This window comes from Anomaloglossus baeobatrachus, chromosome 3 (assembly GCF_048569485.1).
Source record: "Anomaloglossus baeobatrachus isolate aAnoBae1 chromosome 3, aAnoBae1.hap1, whole genome shotgun sequence".
Classification (NCBI taxonomy): domain Eukaryota; kingdom Metazoa; phylum Chordata; class Amphibia; order Anura; family Aromobatidae; genus Anomaloglossus; species Anomaloglossus baeobatrachus.
This window is the reverse complement of record NC_134355.1, coordinates 70,775,998-70,793,650: the sequence shown is the minus strand read 5'-3', so window position 1 is coordinate 70,793,650 and position 17,653 is coordinate 70,775,998. Positions and strand designations below refer to the sequence as shown.

Here is a 17,653-nt window from a genome sequence, read left to right as displayed (position 1 = left end):
AGAAGACTATACAAAGATAAAATCCAAAGTAACAGGACAGAAGACGACTATTTCAAGAGATAAAATCCAAAGTCATAGTACAGTACAAGACTATGCCAAGAGATAAAATCCAAAGTCATAGTAAAGTACAAGACTATGCCAAGAGATAAAATCCAAAGTAACAGAAAAGAAGACTATAGCAAGAGATAAAATCCAAAGTCACAGGAAAGAACAAGACTATACCAAGAGATAAAATCCAAAAAGTCACAGGACAGTACAAGACTATACCAAAAGATACAATCCAAAGTCACAGGACAGTATAAGACTATACCAAGAGAGACAATCCGAATTCACAGGACAGTCAGGACAAGTTCACAAGTTCCATAGGCTGAGGAGAAACAGGGGTCAATCAAGTTCAATCTTCATCTTCAATGGTGTAGTGTTCTTCTATACACCATTTCACATTTTTAATGAAAAAAACCCCAAACAAATTAGTTGACAGATCTCTTTCGTTCAATGGCAGCATGTATTTGTGTTCAGATTGTTTTTAGAAAAAATCTTATCCATGGCATCTACCGCCATTCACTTTGTAATAAATGTTAGGAGCTGAAGTAATATTTTTGGCATATGAAATGCCCCCACTTCACTTTTGATGAATTTGAAGGATGGGTGTAATACAACTCTGCTCATTGTAGCCCCAAGTTCCACCCATTTCGATAGAGCGTGAAAATATCAAAAGTCAAGATACGTTTGCCCAAAAAGTTTGGGCACTGAATAAAGACCACACAGGTCAGAAATGCACTGCCTTTTGTTTTTATTCCGCATGCGCTGTACCTAGTGTGCTTTTTTCATGGGTTATATTTTGATCATGATTGAATAAATAAACTTATTATAATAATGCTCTGATGACTTTTGTGCAGGTCCTTCATTAAAATCAGTGACCTGAGGACAAGTTATCTGCGATCACAGGTGGAGGACCATGGGAACCTCCAGCTGTGACTGCAACTAACCTGAGTGACTTCACAGCTCATCGCAGGGATCAGTCTTTGCCTGAAACTCACAGCGGGAGGTCATTGTTCTGTGGCCATGCACTGTGCCTTCTATGTAGCAGAGCTGGAATCGTTGTGGAACGTTTTGTGGATTACGTTGGACCTGGGTGCTTTTGGCGTTAATAAATAGGAGGAAGAGTGGGTTTTTTTTGTATTTTATGACAAATAAAGGATTTTTTTCAGTGTTTGTTTATTTCTTTTCACTTACTGAATACTAGTGGGGGGTCTCAGACACCTCCCATTACTAATCTAGGGCTTAGTGGCAGCTGTGAGCTCTCATTAATCCCTTATTACCGTGATTGCTACCACACCAGGGCAATTGGGAAGAGCTGGATAAAGTTCTGGGATTGTCACATCTAATGGATATGACAATCCTGGGTGGCTGCAGGCTGCTTCCAATTTTAGGCAGGGGGGCCCAATAAGCATGGATCCCTTCAGCCTGAGAATACCAGCCCCCAGCTGTCAGGCTTTTTCATGGCAGGGTAAGAAAATTGGAGGGGACTGCACACAGTTTTTTAAAAGATTATTTAAGAAATAAAAGAAAATCCGCATACACTTCCTCTTATTTTGATACACAGCCAAGATAAACACACGGCTGGGGGCTGCAGCCTGTAGCCGTATGCTTGATCTGCGCTGGGTATCAAGCAGTCAGACGCTGTCACATAGGCTGGGGCCGCGTCTGACTGCAACCAATCACAGACGCTAGACTGCTGGTGGGTGGGCGAACAGTGAATATATATAGCGGTAAGTATAGCGTGCTTGCTCCAATCTCCCTTTCCCTTCTACCATCATTTTTAATGGCCGGATTCTGGTCCCCATAGACTCTTATGGGGACCGGCGTCTGGAAAGATATCAGTCATCAATTTTGGGCTACAGCAGATTTTTTTTTTTGATTTTTTTTAAAGTCTGGTTAGTCCCGCTGATCTCAGATATCTGCGGGTTCGCCTATCACTACTATTGATTAAAATGAACATTGCTCGTGGGAAAACACTCTTAACTGTATATCATTGCTTTATAAATATAAGACTTAGACTTATGGAACATAATATTTATATTCTATCAATCTAAGTCTTACATGTATAAAACAGTGATGTTACCATTAATACAGTACATTTGTTATAACTATTCACACTTATGAAGGATCTGGAGCTAGAGTTGAGTATGGAAAAATAGAAGAATCTGAGCCTTGGCTTACTGACTCCACAGTCCTTACTCAAAATATTGGTCTACCCCGGCCATTAGCCGAAAACCCACAGCAAGACTAGCTATGGAAATTGGAATCATAATCACCAGTGAACAACGTTCTTATGTTCATCGGTCAGGTTATTACAAATTGTGTACAGCTTTTGTCTATTACGGTTTTAGTGAATCTGGTAAAAACCTCTACGAATGCAAATATAGCTTCCATAGAGTTGGTCAAGTCAGCATTATACACTTCTCAATAGAGAGATGAATGTTCCACAGCTCGGGAAATTGGGTGTCAAACCCCCAACTAAATGCTATGGCTATTATGTTTCAGGTTACCAATTTTCCCCCAAAGAAGCAGTTTAAAGGGAGCCTGTCACTAAGTTTTTCCCCTATGAGCTGCGGCCACCACCAGTGAGCCCTTATGTACAGCATTCAAGAATACTGTATATAAGAGCCCAGACCACGCTGTAGAATGAGAAAGAGAAAAAAAAAGCTTTATAATACTCACCTAGGGGGTGGTCCGATCCGGTGGGTGTTGCTGCTATCGGTTCGGCGCCTCCTCCACTTTGTGCAGTTGCCGTCCTTCTGCCCAGCCCCGTAAGGATAATGTGTCCTATGTCATCCACACAGAGGCAGTCACTGCACTATTACGCATGTGCACTTCCATTTACCTGGCTGAGGGCAGATCAAAGTACTGCAGTGCGCATGCACAGGCGGTCTTTGACCTATCCTTGCAGTTGTGCATTGCAGTAGTTTGCTCTACCCTTAGCCGCATAGATCAAAATGCGCAGGAGTGCAATGGTGGCCTCTGTGTGGATGACACAGGATGAGTCATGCACACGGGGCTGGGAAGGAATACGGGGACTGCATAAGATGGAGGAGGTGCCAAACCGAGAGCAGTGACACTCATCGGACCGGAACGCCCCCTAGGTGAGTATTATAATGGTGTTTTTTTACATTCTACAGAATGGCCTGGACTCTTACATACAGTATTCTGGAATGTTGTATATAAGGGCTCACTGGTGGCCTAGCTTATAGCCACAAAACCTGGGGACAGGTTCCCTTTAACTATTAAATAGAATCTGTCAGCAGATTGTAAGGGTTAAAACACAGATTTCAGCGATGACTCTTGTCAAGGTCCATGCTATTTACCTGCAATATTTGTTCTAGCACCAGGAGATTATCATTGCTGGACTACATTGCCTTGTGCCCGTTAGTCCAACACACCCTCTGCTGTGAATAGCAGCTCACTGTCTATAAATATTGTAACATTGTACATTCAAAGCCTGGTATAGGTGTGGTTAGCTTTCTCAGCTCTGCTGTATTGCTAAATCTAAAAACGGATTGTGTCAGAGCCGCTGCACCCAGTAAACTAAGTGATACATCGATGGATTCAGGGTCTCTTTTCCTACATCATGCTGCTCTCAGATGAGGTAGCAAAAACCTGCAGATAGATTCCCTTTAAAGAACAGGAAAAGACAATATGAGGACTTCTAGTATTTTTAATAATTAATAGTGCAATTATTTCATAATCATTTTTTTTTTGCTCTTTAAAGAAGGAAACACAAACTACATGAATATGAAACACCCATAAAGTCAATAGTAAATGATTTTTGTGTAAAACAGAGAACATTTTTTAAACCATATTAACCTGACCTCAATGATCAAAAATAGAAAAATTAAAAAACAAGATTTAGTCCCCGGTGTTTCGGCAGAAGTAGCCTATTTAGATGGTAATAAAGTTGTCCATAGCAGCTGTGCACTGAACTGCCCAGGACTTGGTGAAGAGGTAGAGGGTTCACAATGTGACAAGGTCACTAATCCAGTCAAGGATAAACCTCATTCTAAAAAGTTTAACTCCGTTTCCTGGAAAACACTTCAAAAGACTTGTGTATTTCATCCATCAACACAGATCAAATTTTCATAAGAACTACAACAAACTGCTTTCTATTCTTGTCATTAAAGATGACTACAATTATTCCTGTGCTCAAACCTGTCAATCCAAATGACCACCTTAGAAACACTGCAAGAGGCCGGCAGGTACGGGGTCATTCCTTTTCTGTTAACTATTTACCTCCCTAATGAAAAGTGTGGGATGTGTTTTTTTGCACATAGTGCAGCATTCATTGGTTTATCACTATGGTCTATAAAGGACATAATCTAAATCCATATGAGCGGCACAGTGGCTCAGTGGTTAGCACTGGCTGGGGTCCTGGGTTCAAATCCCACCAAGGACGACATCTGCAAGGCGTTTCTATGTTCTCCCCGGGTTTGCGTGGGTTTCCTCCAGGTTCTCCGGTTTCCTCCCACACTCCAAAAACATACTGATAGGGAACTTAGATTGTGAGCCCCAATGGGGACAGAGTTGCCAATGTATGTAAAGCGCTGTGGAATTAATAGCGCTATATAAATGAATAAATATTATATTACCCTGTTTCCCCGAAAATAAGACAGTCATATTTTTATTTGCCCTGAAAAAAAGCACTAGGTCTTATTTTCAGGGGGTGTCTTATTCTTGAGGAGACATGGTTGGGAATAAGTTTACCCCCCACAAAAAGCAGACCCCCCCCCTTCCCAGGATCGTGATACTTACCAGCCCCGGGCGTCTGTATGGCTCCCAGATCTCCCAGCAGGTGTGCTGCACGCCTCCCCTGCGTCTGGCTGACACTCGCATAGAACACACACACACACACACACACACACACACACACACACACACACACACACACACACACACACACACACACACACCAGATTCCACATCATTCCTGCCTGTGATCTCCCAGCAGCTATGCTCCCCTGATCTCAGTCTGGCCGACACTCACACATCAGAACACAGTCACGCATCCAACAGCATAGATTCACACATCCAATCGCATACACTCACACATCCGATCACATACACTCACAATATCGCACATACAGGTACAATCGCACACACTCGCAACAACGGAGACCCACGTGCTTCCGGCCATGTGATCCTCCAGCAGGTCCTGAAAGGTCACTGCACAGTATCGCCGCCGAGAAGCAAGCGATATCGCTGGATGTGATGAGTGTGTGGATGCGATCTGTAGTGTCTGTATATGTGAATGTGATCTGCTGTGTGTGTATGTGATCTGGTGTGTGTGTATGTGATCTGCTGTGTGTGTATGTGATCTGCTGTGTGTGTATGTGATCTCCTGTGTGTGTATGTGATCTGCTGTGTGTGTATGTGATCTGCTGTGTGTGTATGTGATCTGCTGTGTGTGTATGTGATCTGCTGTGTGTGTATGTGATCTGCTGTGTGTGTATGTGATCTGCTGTGTGTGTATGTGATCTGCTGTGTGTGTATGTGATCTGCTGTGTGTGTATGTGATCTGCTGTGTGTGTATGTGATCTGCTGTGTGTGTGTGTGTGTGTGTGTGTGTGTGTGTAGGGGGGGTGTCTGCTGTCTATAATGAAGTGTCCTGCAGTGTCTAACTTTTTTTTTACCGCTGCATGACACTTCATTATTGACCGTGGCTAGGTCTTATTTTCCGGGGATGTCTTATATTCAAGACTCCCTGAAAACTCCTGCTAGGTCTTATTTTCGGGGAAACACAGTATTACTATATAATACCTAAATGGTCTCATAACACATTACATGACTGTGCCGTTGCCCGTACGGGGCCAGAACACATCACTGCACACATTAGCATGCAGAGTCCACCATGAAGACCATTACTAGTCTAAGCTTTCCTATTATCACTAGCCTGTGGCCTCCTTAACCCACCGTCATTTTGTGCCGCAGGCCTCTCCAGAAATGATCTCCAGTTTCATGGTACGTCCATCATAGAACTCGTTCGTAACTTTGCTGCGTACTCCTCGCTATGTGTCACCATCACAGCACAGAAAAAAACACTCTGCTCTACATCAGGAATGCAAAACTATCTTAGGTCCAAGGGCCACACTATTAGATTGTCCCACTCCAATCCAAAAAGACAATCCAGCACTATAACCGGCTCAAGGGGAGTATAAAAAAATGCCATACTGCGGTTTACGAGTTTCGAGGTGTTGCCCTCTTAATCATAACCTTGTTTTTTCTGTGTGAGATGATGTAGTGAATCCTACATTAAGCAGGGGGATGGACAAGATGACCCTAGAGGTCCCTTCCAACTCTAACATTCTATGATTCTCTGACCTCAAAACGCATAAACTGCAATATGATTTTTTTTTTACTCTCCTTGTATAGATTTTTTTCATTAAATAAAATTAGCCGTTTATAACGCTAGATCGTCTTTTTGGATTGGATTTTTCGTTGGGTGTTCATCTAGAGCACTTAAAGGGAACATGTCACCAGATTGTGGGCCTATCAGCTGCGGCCACCACCAGTGGGCTCTTATATACAGCATTCTAACATGATGTATATAAGAGCCCGGACGCTGTGTAGAACGTAAAAAACACTTTATAATACTTATCTAAATGGTCGGTGCGGAGCAGATGGGTCGGATAGGCTTCTCTGTTCTCCAGTACCGGTGCCTCCACTTTCCGCCATCTTTGTCCTCAATCTTCTGAAGCTAGTGTGGATGACGCGTCCTACATCATCCACACAAGCAGACACTGGGGTCCTGCGCAGGTGCACTTTGATCTGCCCTGAGCAGGGCAGATCAAAGTATTGTAGTGCGCATGCGCGGAACCTCAATGCCGGCGCGTGTGCATGATGTAGGATGCGTCATGCACCCAGGTTTCAGAAGAAGGAGGACAAAGATGGCCGAAAGAGGAGGCGTCGGTACCGGAGAACGGAGACACCCACCTGACCCATCTGCTCCGCACCGACCGTTTAGGTGAGTATTATAAAGTGTTTTTTACATTATACACAGCGGCCTGGGCTCTTATATACAGCATGTTAGAATGCTGTATATAAGAGCCTGGTGGTGGCCGCAGCTTATAGGGACCAAATCTAGTGACCGGTTCCCTTTAAACAGGTGAGCTGGTTTTCCTATATTCTTTATCATTAGGCTGTTCCAGTCCCAAATACCACAATAAAACAAAAGAAGGATTCCAATTTGATATGTATCAAAAGTATAGGTCAAAAACAGGGGTATAATTTCTAAGACTTTTCCTGACGAAAGGGGGTCCCTACTGGATCCTTAATTGGCACCCAAGAGGGGAAAAAAAAAAAAAAGAAGAAGAAGAAGAGGTTACCATGCATCTGTTAATATCAAATCTGAAGTATTCGAGGGTTAGAGAAACGGCCTAACATGTCACACTCTTCATAAACTATGATGGAGATGGTACAATCAGCTCTTCCTAATTGAAGACCAAAATATGTGAGTAAAAATGCAGAACAACTCCCTACACCACTAGTGGATCTCTGTGATCACTCCGTTCAGCTCACCTTAAAAGCCAGTGAATCAGTGTTCCAGATTACCGAGGCACCAACCTTTTTTCGTAGTCTTCATTCCATCCTTTAAGGAACGCAAACCAAAATCCATTGCAGTGTTTCGGCCAAAATGTTGAAATTTCACCCGAAACAAGGCAAAGCATTAAAAAAATTAAAAAAAAGTTAAAATAAAAAACAGGTTTTTCCTACAAAAGAAATTCTGGTGCCTTAGTTTTCTAGAACGGAAATATGGGATGTTCTAGACTGGGCAAAACGTGCTGTACAGTACCCAAAAAAAACAGAACAGAACCCAGCACAGCGGAGATCAGCATAGCTAAAAACGCTAATGTTTTATCTGACCAGCAAAAAAAAAAAAAAAAAAAAGATAAAAAATTAGGTACATTTTTAAAAATGTGCAACTTGCAAATAGCCTCTTCAGAAGAAAGAGGATTTGCCCTCTGGCACCACCTGCTGGACGTAGCAATCCAGAGGCTTCTCACCTAGCCAAATAGGATCTCCTGTTTTGCACTGAGAAGAGGCAACACACTGAAACATGTGCTTGCAGATGGAGTTTCTGGCTTGGCTTTTATGTAAAGCCATGTGGTAAGGCTCGTTAAAGGGTTGATATTGACTTTTAGGATTGCTACATCCAAAAGGTGGCAACAGAAATCTGAATTCTTCTGAAGAGGCTAGTTACATACTTAAAATTCCAGGAGGAGCATTGCATGGCATATAAAAGTCTCCTTACATCACCTTGGCACGCTCCACAAGGAGAAATGTCCTATGAAGAATGTCCTATGAAGAATGGCTAATAGAACTAGAGATGTTTAGTTTGAAAAAGAGAAGGCTGAGAGGAGACTTAATAGCGGTCTACAAGTATCTGAAAGGTAGTCACATTGCAGAGGGAACTACCCTATCATTAGCACAAGGAAGTACAAGAAGCAATGGTATGAAACTTAAAGGAAAGATTCAGATTAGACATTAGGAAAAACTTTGACAGTGAGGGCAGTCAGGGAGTGGAACAGGCAACCACGGGAGGTGGTGAGGGCAGTCAGGGAGTGGAACAGGCGGCCACAGGAGGTGGTGAGGGCAGTCAGGGAGTGGAACAGGCGGCCACAGGAAGTATTGAGCTCTCAATCAATGGAAATCCTCAAGCAGAAACTGGATAAACATAGCTGTGATGATTTAGGAAAACCTGCACTCGCAGGGGGTTGGATCAGATGGCCCTTGAGGTCTCTTCCAACTCTACCATTCTATGATATGTCCCCCCCTCAAATGACCATAAATTTTGAACAAATCTGTTGTATGTGGAGAGATTACTACAATCTAAATACGGTCTATGGTACAATTTGTAACTGTCCATGTGGAGCGGTATTCAGCCAGATATGGATAAACGAAGGACATCAAAGGTGAAGAAGCTCAGTGTGCGACTTGTGCATTTGGATCTAGAAATTGAGGAGATTTTTAGGACCCAGACATCACTAAGGAACATAGATACATTTTGTTATATATATAAATTAATCTGTTAGTAGGTTTTTGCTTTGTAATCAGAGACCAGCACTATATAGGGACTGAGACCCTGATTCTAGCGGTGTCACATTCTGGTTTGCATGCTGTCATTTTGATACAATCACAGTTTTCACTGCCACAGATCTAGCAATGCTCTAGCAGAATACTAAGCTCTGTATAACCCCACTGATTGGCAGCTTTGTGTGTAAACAATGCACTGACACAAAATGGCTAATCAGTGGTGAGAGCGGGGTTACACTGAGCAGCTGATTAGGAGGCATGTGTCACCTAGTTCTGCAGTGATAATTTCTTTCTGATAAAACACTGATTTTATTGAAACTGCAATACACAGCACAATAAGTGACATTGCTGGAATCAGGGACTCTACCCCTACATCATTCTGCTCTCAGGTTACATAACAAAAGCCTGCTGACAGACTCCCTATAATGGATGTAAGCATATGTCAATTATTATTATCCATTGATGTAATAGAAACCTGTAAGAAAATATAAAAAGTCAATAAATCTTTAGTCTGAACAGACCCTTATTATACCAGAAAATAAATATAATATTCTATCCCTTTAAAAGTGCTAAATTATCCATCTATTTCAGCAATTTGTATACACTTTACGCAGATGACACCGATCACAGACACAATCGCACATAAGTACAAATGTACGTGCAGAAATATATTCCATTACAGAAACCTTCTGTGTTTCCAGCAAGAAATGCAAAGTTTGGGTGTTTATGAGTGAAGGACTGCCAACGCTCTGCCATTCCGCCGAGGATATGCTCCAGAGGCAGAAAGTCTCCGCTTCTGAAGTCCTGTGATAAGAAACCTCAACAAAACAACAGACAAACAGCGACCATGCAACTGTAACCAACGGAAGCACGCAAACACAAACTCACAATTTAAAGGGAATTTACTATTAAAAATATTCTAATCCTATTGACCATGTAACACATCCTCCAGCACAGGAATATTCGCTTGTGTCTCCGCTGCTTTTCATCACACAGTTGTTGGTGTCCTGATCCCAGTGGAGTCTTTCAATAAACAGATCTACATTTGCGGAGAACGTGCCGTACCTGTGACCCGCTGAGCCCGGTGTTGTACAGGCCATATATTTTGCAAGCATAAAAGTGGTCATAAAATGCAGAATATTTACACATCTGTTAGAATGAAATACAGCGGTGACAAATGAAGGATCAAGAATGAATTCTTACTGAAAGCAATATTGTACAGGTATGGGATCCATGATCTTGAAATGCTTATAACAGGAGTCTGCTAGAATTATAGGGGCTGTGTCATCTCCATTTGCCGGATTGGTAAATAAGAACGTTATATATGGAGAGTCACCTCTATGCGGCAGAGAAGAGAGCCGATAACACAGAGGGGCGCATCCTTCGGCAAACCGTTTGGTCTACGTCTTACATGGTTGGCCATTCATTTACGATTTCCTTGGACAGTGGCAATAACAGCTAATGGTGGGGTCCGGTTTGATTTGAGGAGGCAAAGCTGTCTCAACCTAAAGGGTTATTTCAAATTTACTAAGGGGTAGCATATCACTAGGATATGCCATCGTTTAAATGTAATCAATATCAGACTTGTGGGGGGAGCCCACCCAACACCCAGGACCACACAATCAGCTGTTACCATAATCAATATCAGACTTGTGGGGGGCCCATCCAACACCTGGGACCCCACAATCAGCTGTTACCATAATCAATATCAGACTTGTGGGGGGCCCACCCAACACCCGGGACCCCACAATCGTCTGTTACCATAATCAATATCAGTCTTGTGGGGGGCCCACCCAACACCCGGGACCCCACAATCGTCTGTTACCATAATCAATATCAGACTTGTGGGGGGCCCACCCAACACCCGGGATCCCACAATCAGCTGTTACCATAATCAATATCAGACTTGTGGGGGGCCCACCCAACACCTGGGACCCCACAATCAGCTGTTACCAAGTCCCACAGCTACTGGAAGTATGTAATGGCCATTCCTGAGCTTTGATTGAAGTGAATAGGAGCCCAGCTGTAGTCATGTATACTATTGCCTCGGCACTCACTTTTTTTTCCCTTCTTAATAAGGACATTAATATGAACACAAATTGTTAATAAGACACTATATACTCTGTCAGTGATATGATTCACTTCACATTTCCCCTCACCCATCTTAATGGCTCTGCTGCTTTATTATACACCAAGGTTAATTACCTAGTCATTATCATTACCATATACAGATCCTTGAAAAAATCTTTTCCATTTCTTCTATATCTTTTTTGTCTTTTTTTTTTCCCTCTCTCTTCTTGACTTTTTGATTGGATCATCAGAATATATCGCTCATTACTTTTGTTGGTTGCAGTAGTGGATTCCTAACAAGGTCTCTTATTATAAATTATGCCGCTTGATTATAATTTCTGTATATTCTGTTTTTGTTCTTTTTTCATCTGTGTCTAAGTGATGTACAAAGTGTATGAGATAATCATATGAAGATTGTAAATTTATTGTAATTTTTGTTATTTCATTCAGACAGTGCGCATTGATAAAGGCAAAAGAATGCCGAAACGTCTGGATGCGGTCTTTACTTTTCTGCATAAATAAAATCACAATTTTGGACAGACTGAAGTGTCATTTTTTCTTATGAGTGCCGAAGTATTTTGATTTTAATTTGGATTAGTTTTTACTTCTGAGCACCAACCACAGTTGAGCCAGGCTTCTCTCTTTTTATGTATACTATTGCCAGCTGCGGGACCTGGTAACATCCGATCAGTGACGGTGCTGAGAGTAGGACCCCCAAGGATCTGATACCAACGGCCAGGCTCATTTCTTTGGTTTCGTGTTAGCGTGGCTCCCCCTTTTTGAGCTGGCATTTGGTCCATATACCATTCCACAAGCAGGTGTCTGACAGTTGGGCCTGGGTCTTGCTCTACCTTCGTCTGTATTGAGGTCAGTTGACACATATAGAGGTTTATTATGAGAGATAGGACTATCCCAATTTCGTACACTTTGATGATGCAGTCACTATTTTAATTAATTAAAATAGTGTTAACTATATACCCTATGTTACTTACATTTGCTATTACTATTATTATATTTATTATAATTATTAATTAATTACCTACAAGAGGGCATTTGCTCATTTTATTTTTATCTCAGGTTTTATCCTAAGAATACGTCATCAGTAACTTAAAAGGGAACCAACCAGCAGGATTTTTATATATAGAGTAAAGCCAGTGCTATACTGGTGCTAGGATGCTGAATGTAAGCATTGCTTTTGTTCAGAGATTGGATGTTTTATTTCTGAAATATGTGCAAGTAAAGTTCCAGCAATGCACTGGTATTTTATTGACAGGTGCAACAGGAAGGGAATAGGTGGGTCGGGTCTTCCTATCTCTTCCCGTGCCTGTTTGCCTGCATGTGCCGGAATAAATGACTATGATGGCGACAGGGGGAAAAAGGACAGGAAGGCAGACAGGGGCGGGAATATATTAGCGAGAACTGACCCACATATTCCCTTCCTGTTGCACCTGTCAATCAAATAGCAGTGCATTGCTGGAACTTTACTTGCACATATTTCTAAAATAAAACCTCCAGTCTCAGAACAAAAGCAATGCTTACATTCAGCATCCTAGCTCCAGTATAGCACTGGCTGTACTTTATAAATGAAAATCCTGCTGGTGGGTTCCCTTTAATTCTGGACAATCTCTAAAAAATAGTTTAAGATTTAAACTCTAGGACCACCTACGACTGAGGATGAAAGGGATACAGTGCTATGCTTCAATTATTCCCTGCACAGCAAACCTCCCAGGTTTTGGCTTTGAAGGGAACTGTAGCCCATTCTGTTTAATGGTGAGACACTATAGAGGATGGTCAGGAATGTCACCGTGCAGACGTACAATTGGTACAAGGATGCAGAATTGAATTAAATCCTAATTAATGATCCCATACCTGTACACTGAAACAGACATAGAAGAAAAACCCCAAAGACTGTAAGACATGCAATATAAATTACCAGTGAGATCGGTGTCTAGGTTAGTAGATTCATCAACACCTCCACCACATACAAGAGAGCAATCAGGAGTATCCTCATTAGTAAGTGCATTGTTAAAATCATCCTCATCTGCAGAAATATGAAGTGCCAAGGTTAGAATACTTTTTTGTTAAATAAGAAAGTTGTTTCTTCAGTCACAGAATCAGGAAGAGAATAATAGAGAGTATCAAGACGGAAGATAGAACAAGAAGAACGCAGTCATCACCCCTCTGTGAATAGTACATTACCTGTAAACACTGAAAAGACAGTCAATTATCATCTGGTTCGAAAATAACTCAAATATGGGGCCAAGAATGGGCTTTTTGTAATCAATAAGGAAATGTTTCTTAAATGTTGATGCAGTCAATGGAGTTACAATGAAAGAAAACTGGAGCTCCTCCTGACTACGTTTGGTATATACGGTAATTAAGCTCTGGCAAAAATTAAGAGACCACTTCAAAATTTTCAGTTTGTCTAATTTTTCTCTTTATATGTATATTTTAAAGATGTTTGTTGAAGTTTCATTACCTAATTTTCAGCTTTGACCAACACCTGGTCGTCTAATGGTTAGACAGAGACCTGGAGAGGCGTACAAGCCACAGTGTCTTACACCCACTGTGAAATGTGGTGGAGGATCGGTGATGATCTGGGGATGCTTCAGCAAGGCTGGAATTGGGCAGGTTAATCTTTGTGAAGGACGTATGAATTAAGCCACATACAAGGTTATCCTGGAAAAACAGTGGCTTCCTGCTGCTCAGGTAATGTTCCCCAACTCTGAGGACTGATTTTTACAGCAGGACAATGCACCATGCTACACAGCTAAGTCAATCAATGCGTGGATGAAGAACTACCACATTAAATCCCTGTCATGGCCAGCCCAATCTCCAGACATGAGCCCCATTGAAAACCTCTGGAATGTAATCAAGAGGAAGATGGATAGTCACAAGCCATCAAACAAAGAAGAACTGCTTACATTTTTGCAACAGGAGTGGCATAAGGTCACCCAAAAGCAGTGTGACTGACTGGTGGAAAGCAGCCAATCAGACATCTGGAGGATGTGTGCTGCAGCTGGTCTCTCAATTGATCCAGAAGCCTTCATTTTTTAAAAAGGGGAGAGAGAATCTAGCGTTGATTGGCTGCAGGGATCGTTTGGCATACCAATCTCACGTAATCCCCGGGAGAAGCAGTGCTGCGGCACTGCAGGTGAGTATAAGCACTGTTATTATACTGGGGAAAATACATATTGATTGAGATGGGAATGTCCGAGTAATAATCAACACCCCTTTAAAGGGGTTGTCCACTACACAACAACCCCTTCTCATTCTCCATTAAAATAAAAAATCCTATACTCATCTCAGGTACCACACACCGTTCTAGCAGTGTCGGAACTCGCGTATCCAGGGCTCACGTTACATTGTTATGATAAGTGAACCCTGCGTCCAAATATTGTTGGCTTTGATCTCTCCGCCTTTGGACAGTTACATAATTAACAGGAAGTTGCGGTTCATTACTCCTGTTTCCAAAGGCGAGGAGACAGAAACCGGCAGTGATTGGATGCAGTGTAATATCACGTGAGCCCTGGCAACATAAGTTTCAACACCACTGGAACCATGCCGGCACTGGAGGGGAGTATAGGCTTTTTTAATTTTTAAGAGGGCGCACATGGGGAATCAGAAGGGGTTGTCCAAGTAGTGGACAACCCCTTTGGATGGCCTGTCTAGTTGAAAACCTATATATACTTGCTAAAATTATTTAAATATTAAAAGGTGCCCCTATTTTAAGATATTGCTCCTACGTCTTGGCTGAGCCACTTATGGTTCCTGTACAGCACAGTACAGCAGCTGTGGTGTTGACGCCTAATCAGTGCTGTGTATACAGAAGCCTGGCTGACTGACTTGTCTTGTAAATTTAACCAGACACCTTCTCTGTAATAACCTATGCATAAATGGAGGAGTGTTGCTCAACTATTATAAAGAGCTAGTGAACCAGCCTCGGCACACAGAGCACTAATCACCTGCCGAAAAAGCAAATGCTATCCTGTTCTGAGCACAAGCCAGAAGTTCCAGGACCCCAGTGGATATCTGGTGATTCGACACCTTTGGTAAATAAACTGCATTAGAAATTTATAAACTTGTAATTTTAAGAATATTTAAAGCTGTGACCTGGGAATTTTTATTTTTTTTTTACAGTAATTCATGCTTATCTTCAGTCAACAATATTCATTCTTTTATTCGATTTTTATTTTATGCAGTTTGCAGCCCGACCCAAATTTCAAAATGTTATGTTATGCGAGTTTCTCTTCAAGCAATAAAGGATGGATGTGAGATCTGTGTGTATCCAGGGTGCAGCGGCTTTCCCCTGCTCTCGTGTATCAGCACAGTTTCTATGCTGTACACTTTCTTCCCTGTCTGTTTTCTCTGCCCTCCCTGAGACTGTATATACTTTTTTTTCACTTTATCAACACAGTGGAGATCTGGCAACAATGAGAAAAGTAGGGGTAGAGCAGAAAGTCAGTAGCTGGAGTTCAGATGGATTTACAACATTTTTGCAGCTGGATAAAGGAATGATAGACCCCTGCAGCATCAACTGATATAGATATACACACACATATATATATAATATATATATAATATATATATATATATATATATATCCATATATATATCCATATCTATCCATATCTCTCTATATCTCTCTATATCTATCCATATCTATCTATATCTATATCTATCTTTCTATCTATCTATATCTATCTCTCTATATCTATCTATATGTATCTATATCTATCTATCTATATCTATATAGATATCTATCTATCTATAGATATATTATATAATATTATATACACACACATACAGGGTAGTCCAAAAGTAGGTGGACAGTATGTGTAATAGGGTTATGAAGGGAGAGATTTATCAAGCATGGTGTAAAGTGATACTGACTCAGTTGCCCTTAGCATCCAATCAGATTCCACTTTTCATTCTTCACAGAACCCTTTGGAAAATGAAAGGTGGAATCTGATTGGTTGCTAAAGGCAACTGAGCCAGTTTCAAAGATCCAGTTTTCACAGATAAATCTCCCCCAAATTTGTTTTGTTTTCAGATAATTCAGATAACACATAATGGCAAATAATTTAAATACAGATCAAAGAAAATTGATTTTAAAAGAGTATTGGAAATCTCAAAATGCTAAGCAAATTGGGTTGAAACATTTGGTAAACAAGGCCCAGAGACAAACCATACATTTTATTAGTTTCTGTCCACCCACTTTTGTACCACCCTGTATATATATTATTTTTATTTTATTTTTTTTTTAATGAAGGCTATTTAGAAAGCTTCTTAAAGGGAATCTGTCAACAAATTTTTGCCACCTCATCTGAGATCAGTACAGAGATCAGTATAATGTAGGGGCAGAGATCCATATTCCAGCGATGTGTCACTTACTGGGCTGCTTAGTGTAGTTTTAATAAAATCACTGATTAATCAGGATATTATCATTACAGGACTACTTATTAATATTAATGAGCTCTGTATAACTGCAAGATCAGCAGCAGAGACAACATTGATTTTATCAAAATGACAGCAAACAGCTCAGTAAGTGACACACCACTGGAATCAGGATCTCTGTCTCTACATTATGCTGCTCTCAGATGAGGAAGAAAAAACCTGGTTACAGATTCCCTTTAAGTCAACATTTAGGAATCCAATGAATAAAAGAAAAAAATCTGTTATAAGGACAAGCTTTTTATTATTTATTTATTATGTTTGTTAACCTCTGAAGACAAAAGATGGGGGAAAGAATTTTAAGGCAGAACAAAATTGTGTGGAAAAAAACAAAACAATTTGTGCACCTATGGCAATGCTGATACAACCAACTTTCATGCCAATCTCATGCCAAGCTTCGGTTTCTAACATTTTATTACAGCATCTTAAGGATCTGAAGCTTTTTCATGTTTATTCCAATTCTTTAGGTTTCTTCATACGAGGAGAACCATTGAGTGCTTGCTCGGCTCACAACTGTGCCTTTGCTGATGAGTATCAGCCACTACGTCTACAATGTCATCTATGTTTGGGATTAAAGCACACCAATCAACAGAATCTTCCTACATAACCTACAGCCAGTGCTATACTGCCGCTCGCTATCAAGCTGATTCTATACATACCTTTAGTTGTCAGCTAGGATGCATAGGTTTTGAAACACAAGCAAGTAAAGTCTGTAAAATGAGCAGCTTCTTGAGTGACAGCAGCTGATCAGCTGATAGCTGGGGTGGGTCTTCATAGTGATTCCCGCACCCCTGTCTATCCATGCTCTCCGTTATTTATACTAATTTTATTATAGAATTGTTTTACTAACCGACTAGAAGGACCTGTGCTGATGTCATACCCATGTGACCAGAAGGGGCGGGGACTCAGCCAACATAACTGATACCAGGAAGCAACATTTTTCTGTTGGTTGAGGCCCCTCTCCTTCTGGTCAGATGGGTATGACATCAGCATAGGTCCTTCTAGTCACTTAGTAAAACAATTCTATAATAGAATTAGCATA

At 41.2% G+C, this 17,653-nt stretch overlaps 1 protein-coding gene across 7 annotated transcripts in view; it reads right to left on the bottom strand.

Moving 5' to 3' along the window:
• EHBP1 (EH domain binding protein 1) overlaps positions 1-17,653 on the bottom strand; it is a 536,928-nt gene that overhangs the window by 135,970 nt on the left and 383,305 nt on the right. For 3 of the 7 annotated variants that reach the window (XM_075339243.1, XM_075339245.1, XM_075339246.1), the window contains one exon: positions 13,091-13,198. The exons of the other annotated variants lie outside the window; for them this stretch is intronic. In XM_075339243.1, coding sequence (XP_075195358.1) covers positions 13,091-13,198 — 108 coding nt within the window. The remainder of the gene's footprint in view (positions 1-13,090; positions 13,199-17,653) is intronic. 7 annotated transcript variants of the gene reach the window in all.